This window comes from Pipistrellus hanaki (genome assembly GCF_964339955.1).
Source record: "Pipistrellus hanaki genome assembly, chromosome: 18".
Lineage (NCBI taxonomy): Eukaryota > Metazoa > Chordata > Mammalia > Chiroptera > Vespertilionidae > Pipistrellus > Pipistrellus hanaki.
The window spans coordinates 39,912,149-39,924,725 of record NC_140520.1 but is presented as its reverse complement, the minus strand read 5'-3'; the positions used below and the strand labels follow the sequence as shown (position 1 = coordinate 39,924,725).

General features: G+C 43.9%; 1 protein-coding gene across 4 annotated transcripts in view; it reads left to right on the top strand.

Annotated features, from left to right (window-relative positions):
• Positions 1-12,577, top strand: part of ATF6 (activating transcription factor 6) — a 142,576-nt gene that overhangs the window by 36,639 nt on the left and 93,360 nt on the right. For all 4 annotated transcript variants that reach the window (XM_084867063.1, XM_084867062.1, XM_084867064.1 and 1 more), the window contains 2 exons: positions 1,300-1,485; positions 9,467-9,558. In XM_084867063.1, the coding sequence (XP_084723189.1) occupies positions 1,300-1,485; positions 9,467-9,558 (278 nt within the window). The remainder of the gene's footprint in view (positions 1-1,299; positions 1,486-9,466; positions 9,559-12,577) is intronic.

Sequence of the window (12,577 nt, the reverse complement as noted above, 5' to 3'; positions counted from 1 at the left end):
AGATGGACAAAATGCTGTGTGCAAAAAGACAGTGGCCATTTTCTCAACAAAAGGATCGGTGCTTTGTATTCTTCAGGAGTTTGCCCTCCAAAAGCAACTGTTTTACAAAAATGTGGAAAAATATTAATTGTTAACAAAAGAGAACTTTGGGTTGGTGAAAGCTGGTTACAGAATCATATGCAAGGATTAGCAGTGTAAGGCGACTTTTCTGTGGCTCTCACCGTGGACTGTGCCTTCTGAAGGAAAGTCTCTATTCTTTATGCCTTTTCAACACTCCCAAGTGCTGTGCGCGCAGCAGGTTTGGCCAGTGGGTGGTCATGTCCTGAAGGCCTGGAGAGCTGAGGGAGCAGCTGAGATGCATGATTATCTTTTTATTTCCAATACAGTAGCAGCATGGGCCTGGCTTTCCGGGGGAAGCGCTCTTAGCCATGGCAGACAGGAGGAGATCCCTGTGGTGGAGGCACAGGAGGCGGCTGCAGCGCTCAGGGATGGCCTAGGAGCCCCTGTGGGAGGGAGAGAGCAGTGGGCGGGGAGGCCCGCAGCCCAGTGCCTGCTGAGCGGGTGTGGAGAGGGCAGAGGGCGCCAATGCAGAGTGGCAGGAAAGTGAGCTAACGCTTGCTTCTCCCTGTATGCCTGGAGGCTCATGACCCCCATGGAAAATGAGAGGGATGTGGTGTGCGCACAGGAGCTGAAGCGGTGGTGGCTCCACAGTCGAGTGGCCTTATGAGCGGCTGAGGTGGTTCTGGAAAATAGCCAGTGACTTGGGTCCCGGAGGCAGCCTGATGGTTTGCGGCTGTTCTTTCGGGAGTCTCCAGGGGGAGTTGGAAGGGCGGGAAGGAGCCTAGAAGACAGGAGAGGAAGTTACCTTTCATTTAGGTTTGAGAAGCCTTACTGAATCATTGGACCTCAATTTGAGTAATGTTTTTAAAAACCTATTTAAGCCGAAACTGGTTTGGCTCAGTGGTAGAGCATCGGTCTGCGGACTGAAAGGTCCCGGGTTCGATTCCAGTCAAGGGCATGTACGTTGGTTGTGGGCACATCCCTAGTGAGGGGTGTGTAGGAGGCGGCTGGTCGATGTTTCTCTCTCATTGACGTTTCTGACTCTCTATCTCTCTCCCTTCCTCTCTGTAAAAAATCAATAAAATATATTTAAAAAAAACCAACCAACCAAACAAACAAACAAAAACCTATTTGAAACAACCAGTAACATGTTTTGAACAATTGTTTAAAATTAATTATGAAAATCTGATCTGATTGGATTTTGGACTCAGATGTTCGATTCGTCTTCACTCCTGCTAGATGGCTGTGCTGAGGAGGCAGCAGCGGATGATCAAGAACCGGGAGTCGGCCTGCCAGTCCCGCAAGAAGAAGAAGGAGTACATGCTGGGGCTGGAGGCGCGGCTGCAGGCGGCCCTGTCCGAGAACGAGAAGCTGAGGAAGGAGAACGGCTCGCTGAAGCGGCAGCTGGACCAAGTGGTGTCCGAGGTGAGGGCCGGCGGGGAGTGGGCTCGGGGTCAGTGCCCATTCTTCCTGACAGGCCTGGAGGGCGTGCTACGTTTCTGATTGAGTTGTAAACAGTCTTAGGAAGGGGGCACAGTGAGCCCTGACACGCCTGCAGGAGGGCTTCTGAGTGTCCCCGCCCTGCAGCCCAGGTGTCACCTTCCCTGCTTCCTGAGGCTTCTTTCCCCGTGGCACCTGATCATGCACCGCGCTGGGCCAGGCGGGCAGATCTCAGGTCTGTCTTGAGGCCTGGTGCTCCAGGGCCCCCCGGGGCTGTCCCCAACCAAACGCGCCTCTGCCTCTGCGGGCTCCTCTCCTGCCCGGCTGCCTGCTGCCTGGGAACAGCCCATCGCATGACTGAATGGTACTGCGGGGACAGGGACAGACGGCAGGAGCCTCAGGAGGATGCAGACTGGCTGACTCCCCATGGAAGGGGCGAGGAGGTTCTGCTCTTGTCTGAAAAGTTTACTTCCCTTTGAGTTTTCTTTTATTTATTTATTTTTTAAAATATATTTTATTGATTTTTTACAGAGAGGAAGGGAGAGAGATAGAGAGCTAGACACATCAATGAGAGAGAAACATCGACCAGCTGCCTCTTGCACACCCCCTACTGGGGATGTGCCCGCAACCACTGTACATGCCCCTGACCGGAATCGAACCTGGGACCTTTCAGTCCAAGGACCGACGCTCTACCGCTGAGCCAAACCAGTTTCGGCTATTGTTTTTTTCTTAAATTTTATTTTATTGTTTAAAGCATTACAAATAGTAGTACATATGTCTCCTTTCTTTCCTCATTGACCTTCCCCTGGCCTTCTCTACCCCCCCAGCACACCCCCATCTCCCTATCCCCCCAGTGTCTTGCGTCCATAGGTTATGTTTATATGCAAGCGTACAAGTCCTTTGGTTGATCTCTTACCAGAGATCTTATCAGAGATCCCCGCCAGTCATCTTCTGACGGGCATTAGGCTGTTTCCAAATCTTAGCTATGGTGAATTGTGCTGCTATGGACATAGGTGTGCATATATCCTTTCTGATTGGTGTTTCTAGTTTCTTGGGATATATTCCTAGAAGTGGCATTACTGGGTCAAAAGGGAGTTCCATTTGTAATTTTTTGAGGAAACACCATACTGTTCTCCACAGTGGCTGACCAGTCTACATTCCCACCAGCAGTGCATGAGGGTTCCTTTTTCTCCGCATCCTCATCCTCGCCAGCACCTGTCGTTTGTTGATTTGTTGATGATAGCCATTCTGACAGGTGTGAGATGGTACCGCATTGTCGTTTTGATTTGCATATCTCTAATGATTAGTGACTGAGCATGTTTTCATGTCTCTTGGCTATCTGAATGTCCTCTTTTGAAAGGTTTATTTAGGTCTTTTGTCCAGTTTTTGATTGGATTGTTTACCTTCCTTTTGTTAAGTTGTAGGAGTTCCCTGTAAATGTTGGAGATTAAACCCTATCGGAGATAACATTGGCAAATATGTTCTCCCATGCAGTGGGCTTTCTTATTTTATTGATGGTTTCTTTTGCTGTGCAGAAGCTTTTTATTTTGATGTAGTCCATTTGTTTATTTTTCTCCTTAGTCTCTCTTGCGCTAAGATCTGTGTGTGTAAAGATATTGCTACGACATATGTCTGCAATTTTGCTGCCTATGGAGTCTTGTAGGATTTTTATGGTTTCCCATCTTACATTCAAGTCCTTTAACCATTTTGAGTTTGTCTTTGTGTATGGTGTAAGTTGGTGATATAGTTTCATTTTTTTGCATTCATAGGACCAAATTTCCCAGCACCATTTATTAAAGAGACTGTTTTGACTCCATTGTCTGCTCTTGCCTCCTTTGTCAAATACTAATTGAGCATAATGGCTTGGGTCCATTTATGGGTCCTCTGTTCTGTTCCATTGGTCAATATATCTGTTCTTGTGCCATTATCAGGCAATTTTGAGAACCGTGGCTTGGTAATATATTATAGCTTGATATCTTGTATTTCAATCCCTTCAACTTTGTTCTTCTTTCTCAGAATTGCTGTAGGTAATTGGGGTCTTTTTTTTTTATTCCAGATGAATTTTTGGAGAGTCCGTTCTAGGTCTTTGAAATATGCCATTGATATTTTAATAAGTATTGCATTGAATCTATAGATTGCTTTAGATAGTATGGACATTTTAATGAAGTTGTTTCTACCAATCCATGAAGATGGTATGTTATTCCATTTGTTTATGTCTTCCTCCATCTCTTTTTTCAATGTCCTGTAGTTTTCTGAGTACAGTCCTTTACGTCCTTAAAGTTTATTCCTAGCTATCTTAAATTTTTTTTTGTGTGCAATGGTATGTAGGATTATTTTTTTTCATTTCTTTTTATGTGAGTTAATTATTGGCATATAAAAAGGCTATAGATTTCTGAGCATTAATTTTGTATCCTGCTACATTGCCAAATTCATTTATTAGGTCTAGTAGTTTTCTGATGGAGTCTTGGCGTTTTCTATGTATAGTATCATGTCATCTGTGAATAAGGACAGTTTTACTTCTTTTCCAATTTGGCTGCCTTTTATTTCTTCTTGTCTGTTTGAAATGGCTAGTACTTCCAGCATTATGTCGAACAGGAGTGGTGAAGGTGGGCATCCTTGTCTTGTTCTTAGGGGAAATGAGTTTAGTGTTTGGCCATTGAGTATGATGTTGGCTGTAGGTTTGTCATATAGGGCTTTTATTATGTTGAGGTATGATCCCTATATTCCCACTTGGCTGAGAGTTTTTATCAAGAAAGGGTGTTGGATTTTGTCAAATGCTATTTTTTTTTGCATTAATTGATGTGATTATGTGATTTTTGTCTCAGTTTGTTTATGTGATGTATCACATTTATTGATTTGCGTATATTGTACCATCCTTGCATCCCTGAAATAAATCCCACTTGGTCATGGTGTATGATCTTTCTAATTTATTGCTGAATCTGATTTGCTAGAATTTTGTTGAGAATTTTAGCATCTATGTTCAAGGATAGGCCTGTAGTTCGTGTGTGTGTGTGTGTGTGTGTGTGTGTGTGTGTGGTGTCTTTATCTGGTTTTGGGATTAGGGTAATGCTGGCTTCATAGAAAGAGGTTGGAGTGTGCCTTCCTCTTGAATTTTTTGAATAGTCAGGACAGGTTTTAGTTCTTTGAATGCTTGGTATAACTCCTCTGTAAAGCCATCCAGACCAGGGCTTTTGTTTGTTGGAATATTAAAAAATATATATTTCTTTATTGATTTCAGAGAGGAAGGGGGGAGGAGAGAGAGAGATAGAAACAGCTATGATGAGAGAATCATTGATCGGCTGCCTCCTGCATATCCTGCAGGCTGACGCTCTGACCCACTGAGCCAAGCTGGCTAAGGCTGTTGGAAGATTTTTGATTGCTGTTTTAATTTCTTTGGTATAGTTATCGGCCTCTTCAGGTTTTTTGATTCTTCTTGGTTGAGTTTTGGGAGCTTGTATTTTTCTAAGAATATGTCCATTTCACTTGGTTGTCCATTTTGTTGGAATAGAGTTATTCATAGTATTTTTTCATAATCATTTGTATTTCTGTGGGATCAGTTGTTACTTCACCTCTTTCATTTCTGATTTTGTTTATTTGGGTCCTCTCTCTTTGCTTCTTGGTGATCAATCTTGTTTATCCTTTCAAAGAACCAGCTCTTCGTTTTGTTGATCTTTTCTATTTTTTTGTGTCTATGTCGTTTATCTCCACTCTGATCTTTATTATTTCTTTCCTTCTGCTTACACTGGACTTTTCTTGATGCTCTCTTTTTAACTCTTTGAGTTGTAGGGTTAAATAATTTATTACCATTGTTTCTTGTTTTTTTGAGGTAGGCCTGTAGAGCTATGAACTTCCCTCTCAAGACTGCTTCCACTGTGTCCCATAGATTTTAGATTGTTGTGTTTTCATTGTCATTTGTTGCCATGAAGCTTTTTATTTTTTCTTTGATCTCTTTGGTAACCCAATCATTGTTTAATAGCATGCTGTTTAGTCTCCATGTGTTTGATTTTTTTTGGATTGTTTTTATTGTATTGATTTCTAGTTTTATGTCACTGTGATCTGAGAAGATGCTTGATATGATTTCTATCTTCTTGAATTTGAAGAGACTTTGCCTGTGTCCCAATATATGGTCTATCTTTGAAATGTCTCGTGTGCACTTGAGAAGAATGTATATTCTGTGCCTTTGGGTTGAAATATTCTGAAGATGTAAATTAATTTCATTTGATTAGTGAGGATTGATGTTTCTTTGCTAATTTTTGTTTAGAGGATTTGTCTAGTGGTGTTAGTGGGGTATTAAAGTCCCCTACTATGACTGTATTGTTGTCAATCTCTCCCTTGATATCCTCCAGGAGTTGTTTTTATGTATTTGAGTGCTCCTGTATTGGGTGCATATATGTTTACCAGAGTTACATCTTCTTGTTGGATTGCTCCCTTTAGTATTGTGAAATGGCCTTCCTTATCTCTTGTAATGTCCTTCACTTTGAGGACTAATTTTTCAGGCATAAGTATTGCTACCCCAGCTTTTTTTTCATTTCCATTCGTCTGAAAAACCTTTTTTCATCCCTTCACCATCAGTCTATGTGCATTTTTTTTTCCTGAGGTGGGTTTCTTGTAGACAGCAGATATATGGGTCGTGCTCTCCTATACAATCCATTACTCTGTGTCTTTTTTTTCTTTTTTAAATATATTTTATTGATTTTTTACAGAGAGGAAGAGAGAGTTAGAAACATCGATGAGAAAGATTCATCGATCAGCTGCCTCTTGCATACCCCCTACTGGGGATGTGCCCACAACCAAGGTATATGCCGTTGACCGGAATCGAACCTGGGACCTTTCAGTCCGCAGGCTGACGCTCTATCCACTGAGCCAAACCGGTTTCGTCTACCCTGTGTCTTTTGATTGGAGCATTTAATGCATTTACATTTAAAGTTATTATTGATAGGTACTTGTTTGTCACCATTTTTATTCTTTATGCCTGTGTTCCTTCTTCGCTTCCTATTTCTCCTTTTATAGCAGATCCTCTAGCATTTCTTGCATTGCTGATATGGAGGTGTAATAAACTGTCTTAGTCCTTTTTTGTCTGTGAAGCTCCTGATTTCACTTCAATTTTGATTGATAGCCTTGATAGGTACAGTATTTTCAGATTCAGACCTTCCTTTGCATGACTTTGTATATTTCATTTCATTCCCTTCTGGCCTGATGTGTTTCTGTTGAGAAATAAGTTGCTAGTCTGATGTGGGATCCTTTGTAGATAACTTTTTGTTTCTCCCTGGCTGCTTTTAAGATTCTTACTTTGTCGTTGGTGTTTGCAAATTTAATTATAATGTGCCTTGGCATTGGTCTTTTGGGGTTCATTTTGTTTGGGAATCTGTGAGCTTCTTGAACTTGTGTGAATTTTTTCTTCCTTATATCTGGGAAGTTTTCTGTCATTATTTCTTCAAACACATTTTCTATTCCTTGTTCAGTCTTCTCCTTCTGGCACCCGTATTAATGTGGATGTTGTTTCGTTTCATGTTGTCCCAAAATTCCCTTAGGCTCTCCTCCTATTTTTTAAGTTTTTTTCCTAGATGCTGCTGTGCTTGGGTATTTTTTTCTACCTTGTCTTCTAGCTCCCTGATGCAGTCCTCTGCTTCTTCTAGTCTACTGTTGATGCTTTCTATTGAGTTTTTTATTGCAGCAATGTCATTTTTCATTTCTTCTTGGCTCTTCTTCATTTCTTCTTGGTTCTTACATATATTGTTGAATTTGTCTTCCATTCTTTTCATCCATTTAATGACCGTTTCTCTGAATTCTTTCTCTGACAGGTTGCTTGCCTCCATTTCGTTTACTTCCTTTTCTGGTGATGCCTGCTTTTCTTTCATATGTGGGATGTTTCTTTGTTTCCTCATGATCACTCCTCTCCAGGTTATGTAGCTCTCTCTCTCCTGCATTGACTTAAAGGCACAAAATACAACACAACAAGGCACAATGCACAAGGCACTGAACACAAATGTGTTCATGATACTAATCACACCAAATAAAGGTGGCCACCAGAGAAAAGAGAATTAGGGGATTAAAAAAAAAGTGCAAAAAAAAGTAAGAAAGAAAAGAAAGAGAATAAAAAAAGGGGTGGAGGGAACCATTAATATGGTGAGGAAACTCCAATTGGACAACAACTAATCCAAAGAAATGCAAACAACAAACACCCAGAGATGAATGCAAACTACAAACAATAACTAATAACAAGCGAGGAGAGGAAACACAAGCAAAAAAACAAAACAAAAACAAGCACACAAACAAAAAAACAAACTAATCAACAGTCAAATAAATAATAACAATAGGACAGAGAGAAAGAAGGGCAAAACAAAATAAAATAAAACAAAAAACCTAAAACAAACAAGAAAAAAGGAAAAAGGAAAAGGAAGAGAGAAAAAAATTGGATAGTGAAGAAAGAGAAGAGAGAAGTTTGTATGGACTTGGATCAGGGGAGCGGAAATTAGATATATAAGTAGGATGAATTTTTAATAGGTGTAAAAAGAATGTATAGAAAAATCTAGAGCAGGATAAAATAAAATAAAATAAAGAAAAAATAAAATGGAACTTTAAAAAAGGTAAAATAATAGTAGTAATAATACTAATTAAAAATAAAAATATGATAATTAAAAAGTAATATTAAGAGGAAATTTAGTTTCTTAAGTAAAAGATAAAAAATAAAAATGTGAGGTGGTGGATGTCATTCACTTCCTCTACTCTTCTGTTTGGCATGCCTGTTTTCGTCAGGTAATCAGGACAGTATTGAAGTTCCCTGCGTTCCACTGCTCCTCTGTGTCATAAGCCACAATCCTCTTTTCAAGCAGGTGGTATTTCTTTTGTTTCTCAGCCTGCCTTTATTTGTGTTTACACAAGAGTCAATTTGTGATTCAATCCTGGTTGGCAGTGTTTCTGGGTTGACCTTTGGGGTTCTAAGTCCTCTCTAGTCAATATTTAGTTTTTGTTTTCCCTGCCGCACTTTATACTGCCCCAGAGCTGGTTTTCTGGTTATTTCTCCTCGCTCTGATCCCCAGGTTCCACAAAAACAACTTTCCCCTGAGTCTATGAGAGTGTTTTTAATTGGGAGATCCTGTGTACTGGATCTTAGTAATCAAAAGCAAGGATTTAAAGAGAAAAAAAGCCAGAGTAAGCATGGGGACTTGCTACTTTTCTCCCAGCACTGCCCACGTCTGCGCATGTCTCTGCACACATCTTTTTCCCTTGGCACTGTGACCGGTGTATTGGTAGAACTTCGGGCTGCCTTTCTGTGCTCAGCCCAGCTATGGGCTGATTTCTAGAGTTCCCTTCTGCCAGCAGCCCTGTAGACCCCCTTCCACCATTTGCAGGCTACTCTGACTCCAATAGCTACGGATTTTGTGGGGTGTTGACTTTCTTAGAAACTTTAGATCCCGCTGTGCTTTTCTTCCTTTAGCCTGGATGGCAGACCTCACCTTTCTCTGGGTGAAATCTGACCATTCGTGAGAAGGTGCAAAGCTTGTCCGAGTCTGCGTATTCGCGCTGCTTGAGATTCGGTGTTTGTGGCATTGCAGCTGGTCCCTGGGTGCTGTGGTGGTAGTGTCCCAGCAAGTATCCTAGTTCTTCCCGGTTGAAGGTGAGGCTAGGCTTCCGATCACAGCCAGTCTCCCCTTCAGCATGGTCTCTGTGGCAGAGCCAGCTGCTCTGGGAGAGATTTCAGCAGCAGTAGGGGCTGCCTTGTCAGGGGAGCTCGGTCCGGCAGTCCCCAACAGTCCCTCCCTCACAAATAGACAACCCCTGCATGTCCACGCACTCTCCTTCGTTCTCTCACACACAATCTTGCAGCCTCCTTCCCAGTGGCAGCAAGTTTTGTTTCATTGTTGAAGCGTTCCTGTAACGTGAGGAAGAACGTTCTTCTCTTAGACATTGTTCTTTGTGAGGCTGAGCTGTAGTCTAATTGTACATCATATGGTCATTTCCCTAGAACCAAAGGCTTAAGGTCCCTAGTCCGAAGCGAAGAGCCATCTGTGTGCTGGTGCTGTTGGCGTTTGTCTTCCTGAACTATGGACCCATCAGGTGAGTGTGTAGATGTGTGCTTTGATATCAACACCAAACATTTAAATTCTTGTTTACTATTTTAGCCCCAGTCATAAGCTAAAGAAAGATGGATTTGTTTTATTCTCAGAGACAAGGGAGAGGAAAGGTTGGTTTCTTCTCCTTTTCTTTGCCAAAGTCTGGATAAAGTTCATGGTTTCTCATGAAGGAAGCATAAGTCACCAAACAGATTGCTGAGGAAGCAGGAAAAGGAAATCAGGAAGCTTGGTTGACCCGTGACTTTGTTGTCTGAGGCACGCAGCTGAGTGTCTCCCAGCCTCTGCTCCCTGCCCGCAGGTGGGGTCATAGTAAGGACCTCACCTGCCTCCGTGCTGTGCTCCGGCATCAGTGCTGACAAGGCACCAGGCTGGCCCACTGCCCAGTGAGAAAGTCAGCAGTGAGACCGGTGGCTCTGTTTTCAGTTCTGCAGCTGGGAACGGTGGTCAAGAATCTAAGCATTTGTGAGTATCCCAGTTAACGGCACAGAATTTCAGCTTAGCACACGTGAGAAGCACTGCTTTTAGGTTGGAGTCAGAAGACAGAGGTCAGAGTGACCCCAGAGTTCATCTTCTCAGATTCCACCTGCTGTGCCACGTCGACACACCGTCAGCACCTGAATGTAGGGGTCAGGAGAGGTCAGGCAGGGCCAAGCTTTCCGAGGCCCATGACGCCCTAGGAGGAGAAACGTGCAGGGTGTGTGCAGGCTGGTGTGATGACCAGGTGCCTGGACACTTTGGTTGAATGGCAGTGACAAGGGAAACCCCATAGAGGAAGCTGAGTCTTGTGGCATGGCAGCAGTTTGCCAGGAGCCACGTGTGGGAAAGGCACATCAAGCTCGTTAAAGGCACCCTGATGAAGTGGTCTTACACTCTCAGAAACAGTGACAAATTCACTGTCTCATGCACATGGGAGCATGCAGGAGGGAAATTCGGCTGGAGGTGCAGGTGGGTCCAGGTTGTGTGTACAGGAGAGGCTGGCGCAGTCAGCATGTGTACTGGAAGGAGCTCTTGGGTGGCATCTGGAAAGGACTGAACTGAGCAGAGAGCATGTTTCTGTCCCCACTGCCCGAGTGCTTACCCCCGAGGCTCTCTGCGCCGTGTCCTGGGCCGCCACCTCCGATGCCACCTGCTCTGCCTTTCTCCCCTCCACAGCCCATGGCCTTCTCACCTTGGCTACATGGGTGCTCACTCCCTCATGGACTCAGACACACAGCGGGCCTTCGGGAGCGTCACTGTCTACCAGGTGCTGAGCAGGGAGCCAGGGCTGGAGGTGCAGGAATAGCTGGAGTATGAGGAACTGCTAGATGTCACGGGAGATATGGGCTTACTGTGAAGGAGCCCAGGAGTGACAGTAACTCTGACAGGGGCCTCACAGAGGCTCCATCAGCAGCCTCCAGTGAACCAGCAGACCATGGCTTTGCTGCAGAGGAAGGGGTGTGGGGAGCCCTTGTGAGTCAATAGAGATTTGAAAGAAAAGGCAAGAACATGATCATTGAGTGAAGTGATGACCCTGGCTGCAAAGGTGCACAGTGGGGGAGGGGCTGGGTCTCCTTGTCGCGAGCAGGCATCCTGGTCCCTTATGGAAGGAGAAGCTGGCTCCACTCTGTCAGTGAGGTTTGGGTAGGAAACTTAGAGCAGTGGTTCTCCACCTTTCTAATGCCGAGACCCTTTAATACAGCTCCTCATGTTGTGGTGACCCCAACCATAAAATTATTTTCGTTGCTACTTCATAACTGTAATTTTGTTACCGTTATGAATCCTAATGTAAATGTCTGTTTTCCAATGGTCTTAGGCAACTTTGCTAGCGGTTCTCAATTTGTGGTTCGAGACCCACAGGTTGAGAACTGCTGCTGTAGAGCCTAAAACACAGATATTTATGATTCATTTACAGTAGCAAAATTACAGTTATGAAGTAGCAACGAAAACAATTTTATGGTTGTGGTCACCACAACATGAGGAGCTGTATTAAAGGGTTGCAGCATTAGGAAGGTTGAGAACCACTTCTCTAGAGGGATAGCGCAGAGGGGAAGTAAGAGTGGGACCAGCGTAGTGTGGTGAAGGCCTGGTGTGGCGTGGAGGGTTCACTTGGGAAAGAAACTGGATATTTGTAAGACTTTCAGCAATAAAGGTAAATTTAAAAGAAAAAAAGAGTGGGGTGAGTTTAAACACTTGCCTCCTGAGGAGCAGCCCCAGAAGATCGGAGGCAGTGTTTGTGTGGAGATAGTAGGAAACGTTCAGATCTAAAAGCGTGTTAAAGGCTTAGATCAAAGAAAAGCAACCGTGAGAGGTGCTGGAAGGAAAAAAGACATATCAGAGCACTAACAGGCTGGAGCACCTCCAGTCCCAAGAAGGAAACAGGAGGGAACTGGCCTGACCTCACATAGCCAGGGCCTGCTCCTTCCCGAGAAAAGTCACACCCGCAGTGTGGTGTGGAAGCCCCCAGAACAACAGCAACGACTCGCACTGAAACGCGCCCCTGAGCCTAATGTGGGGATGGCCCTGCTCACGGTCTCCTCAGCGGTGGACCACGCTGGCGGCCTTTCCAGAGGCTCCCCTGGGCGGGGTCGGCCAGGGGGCAGGAGCCCCATGGAACCCGGCTTGTGCCACTTGGAAGATACTGACTGAATGCCTCCCACATCTGTGGCCTTTTGTAGGCAAGTGTTCTTATGTTTGATTGGCGCAGAAACTGTAGGGTTTTAAAACACAGGTTATGCGTACTTACTGAACTTTCCTCAGGTCCACAACTAAGTCTAGTCAGACAAAGAGAATTGAATCAGAGATTTCCAAAGCATTTGACATGCAGGAACATCAACTCTCACCAGATCGCATCACCATGTAAAGCTCATGTTTCAGACGCTCAGTACAGATTGAATGTGTGTGCTTTATTGGTGTGGGTCCAAGTGAGAAAACCTGTAACCCCAAGTTTGTTAAAATGGGTGTGCCCTAGGCCACACTTGCTGAGGCATTTGGTGATGAAATGTACATGCATCTTACATCTGAAG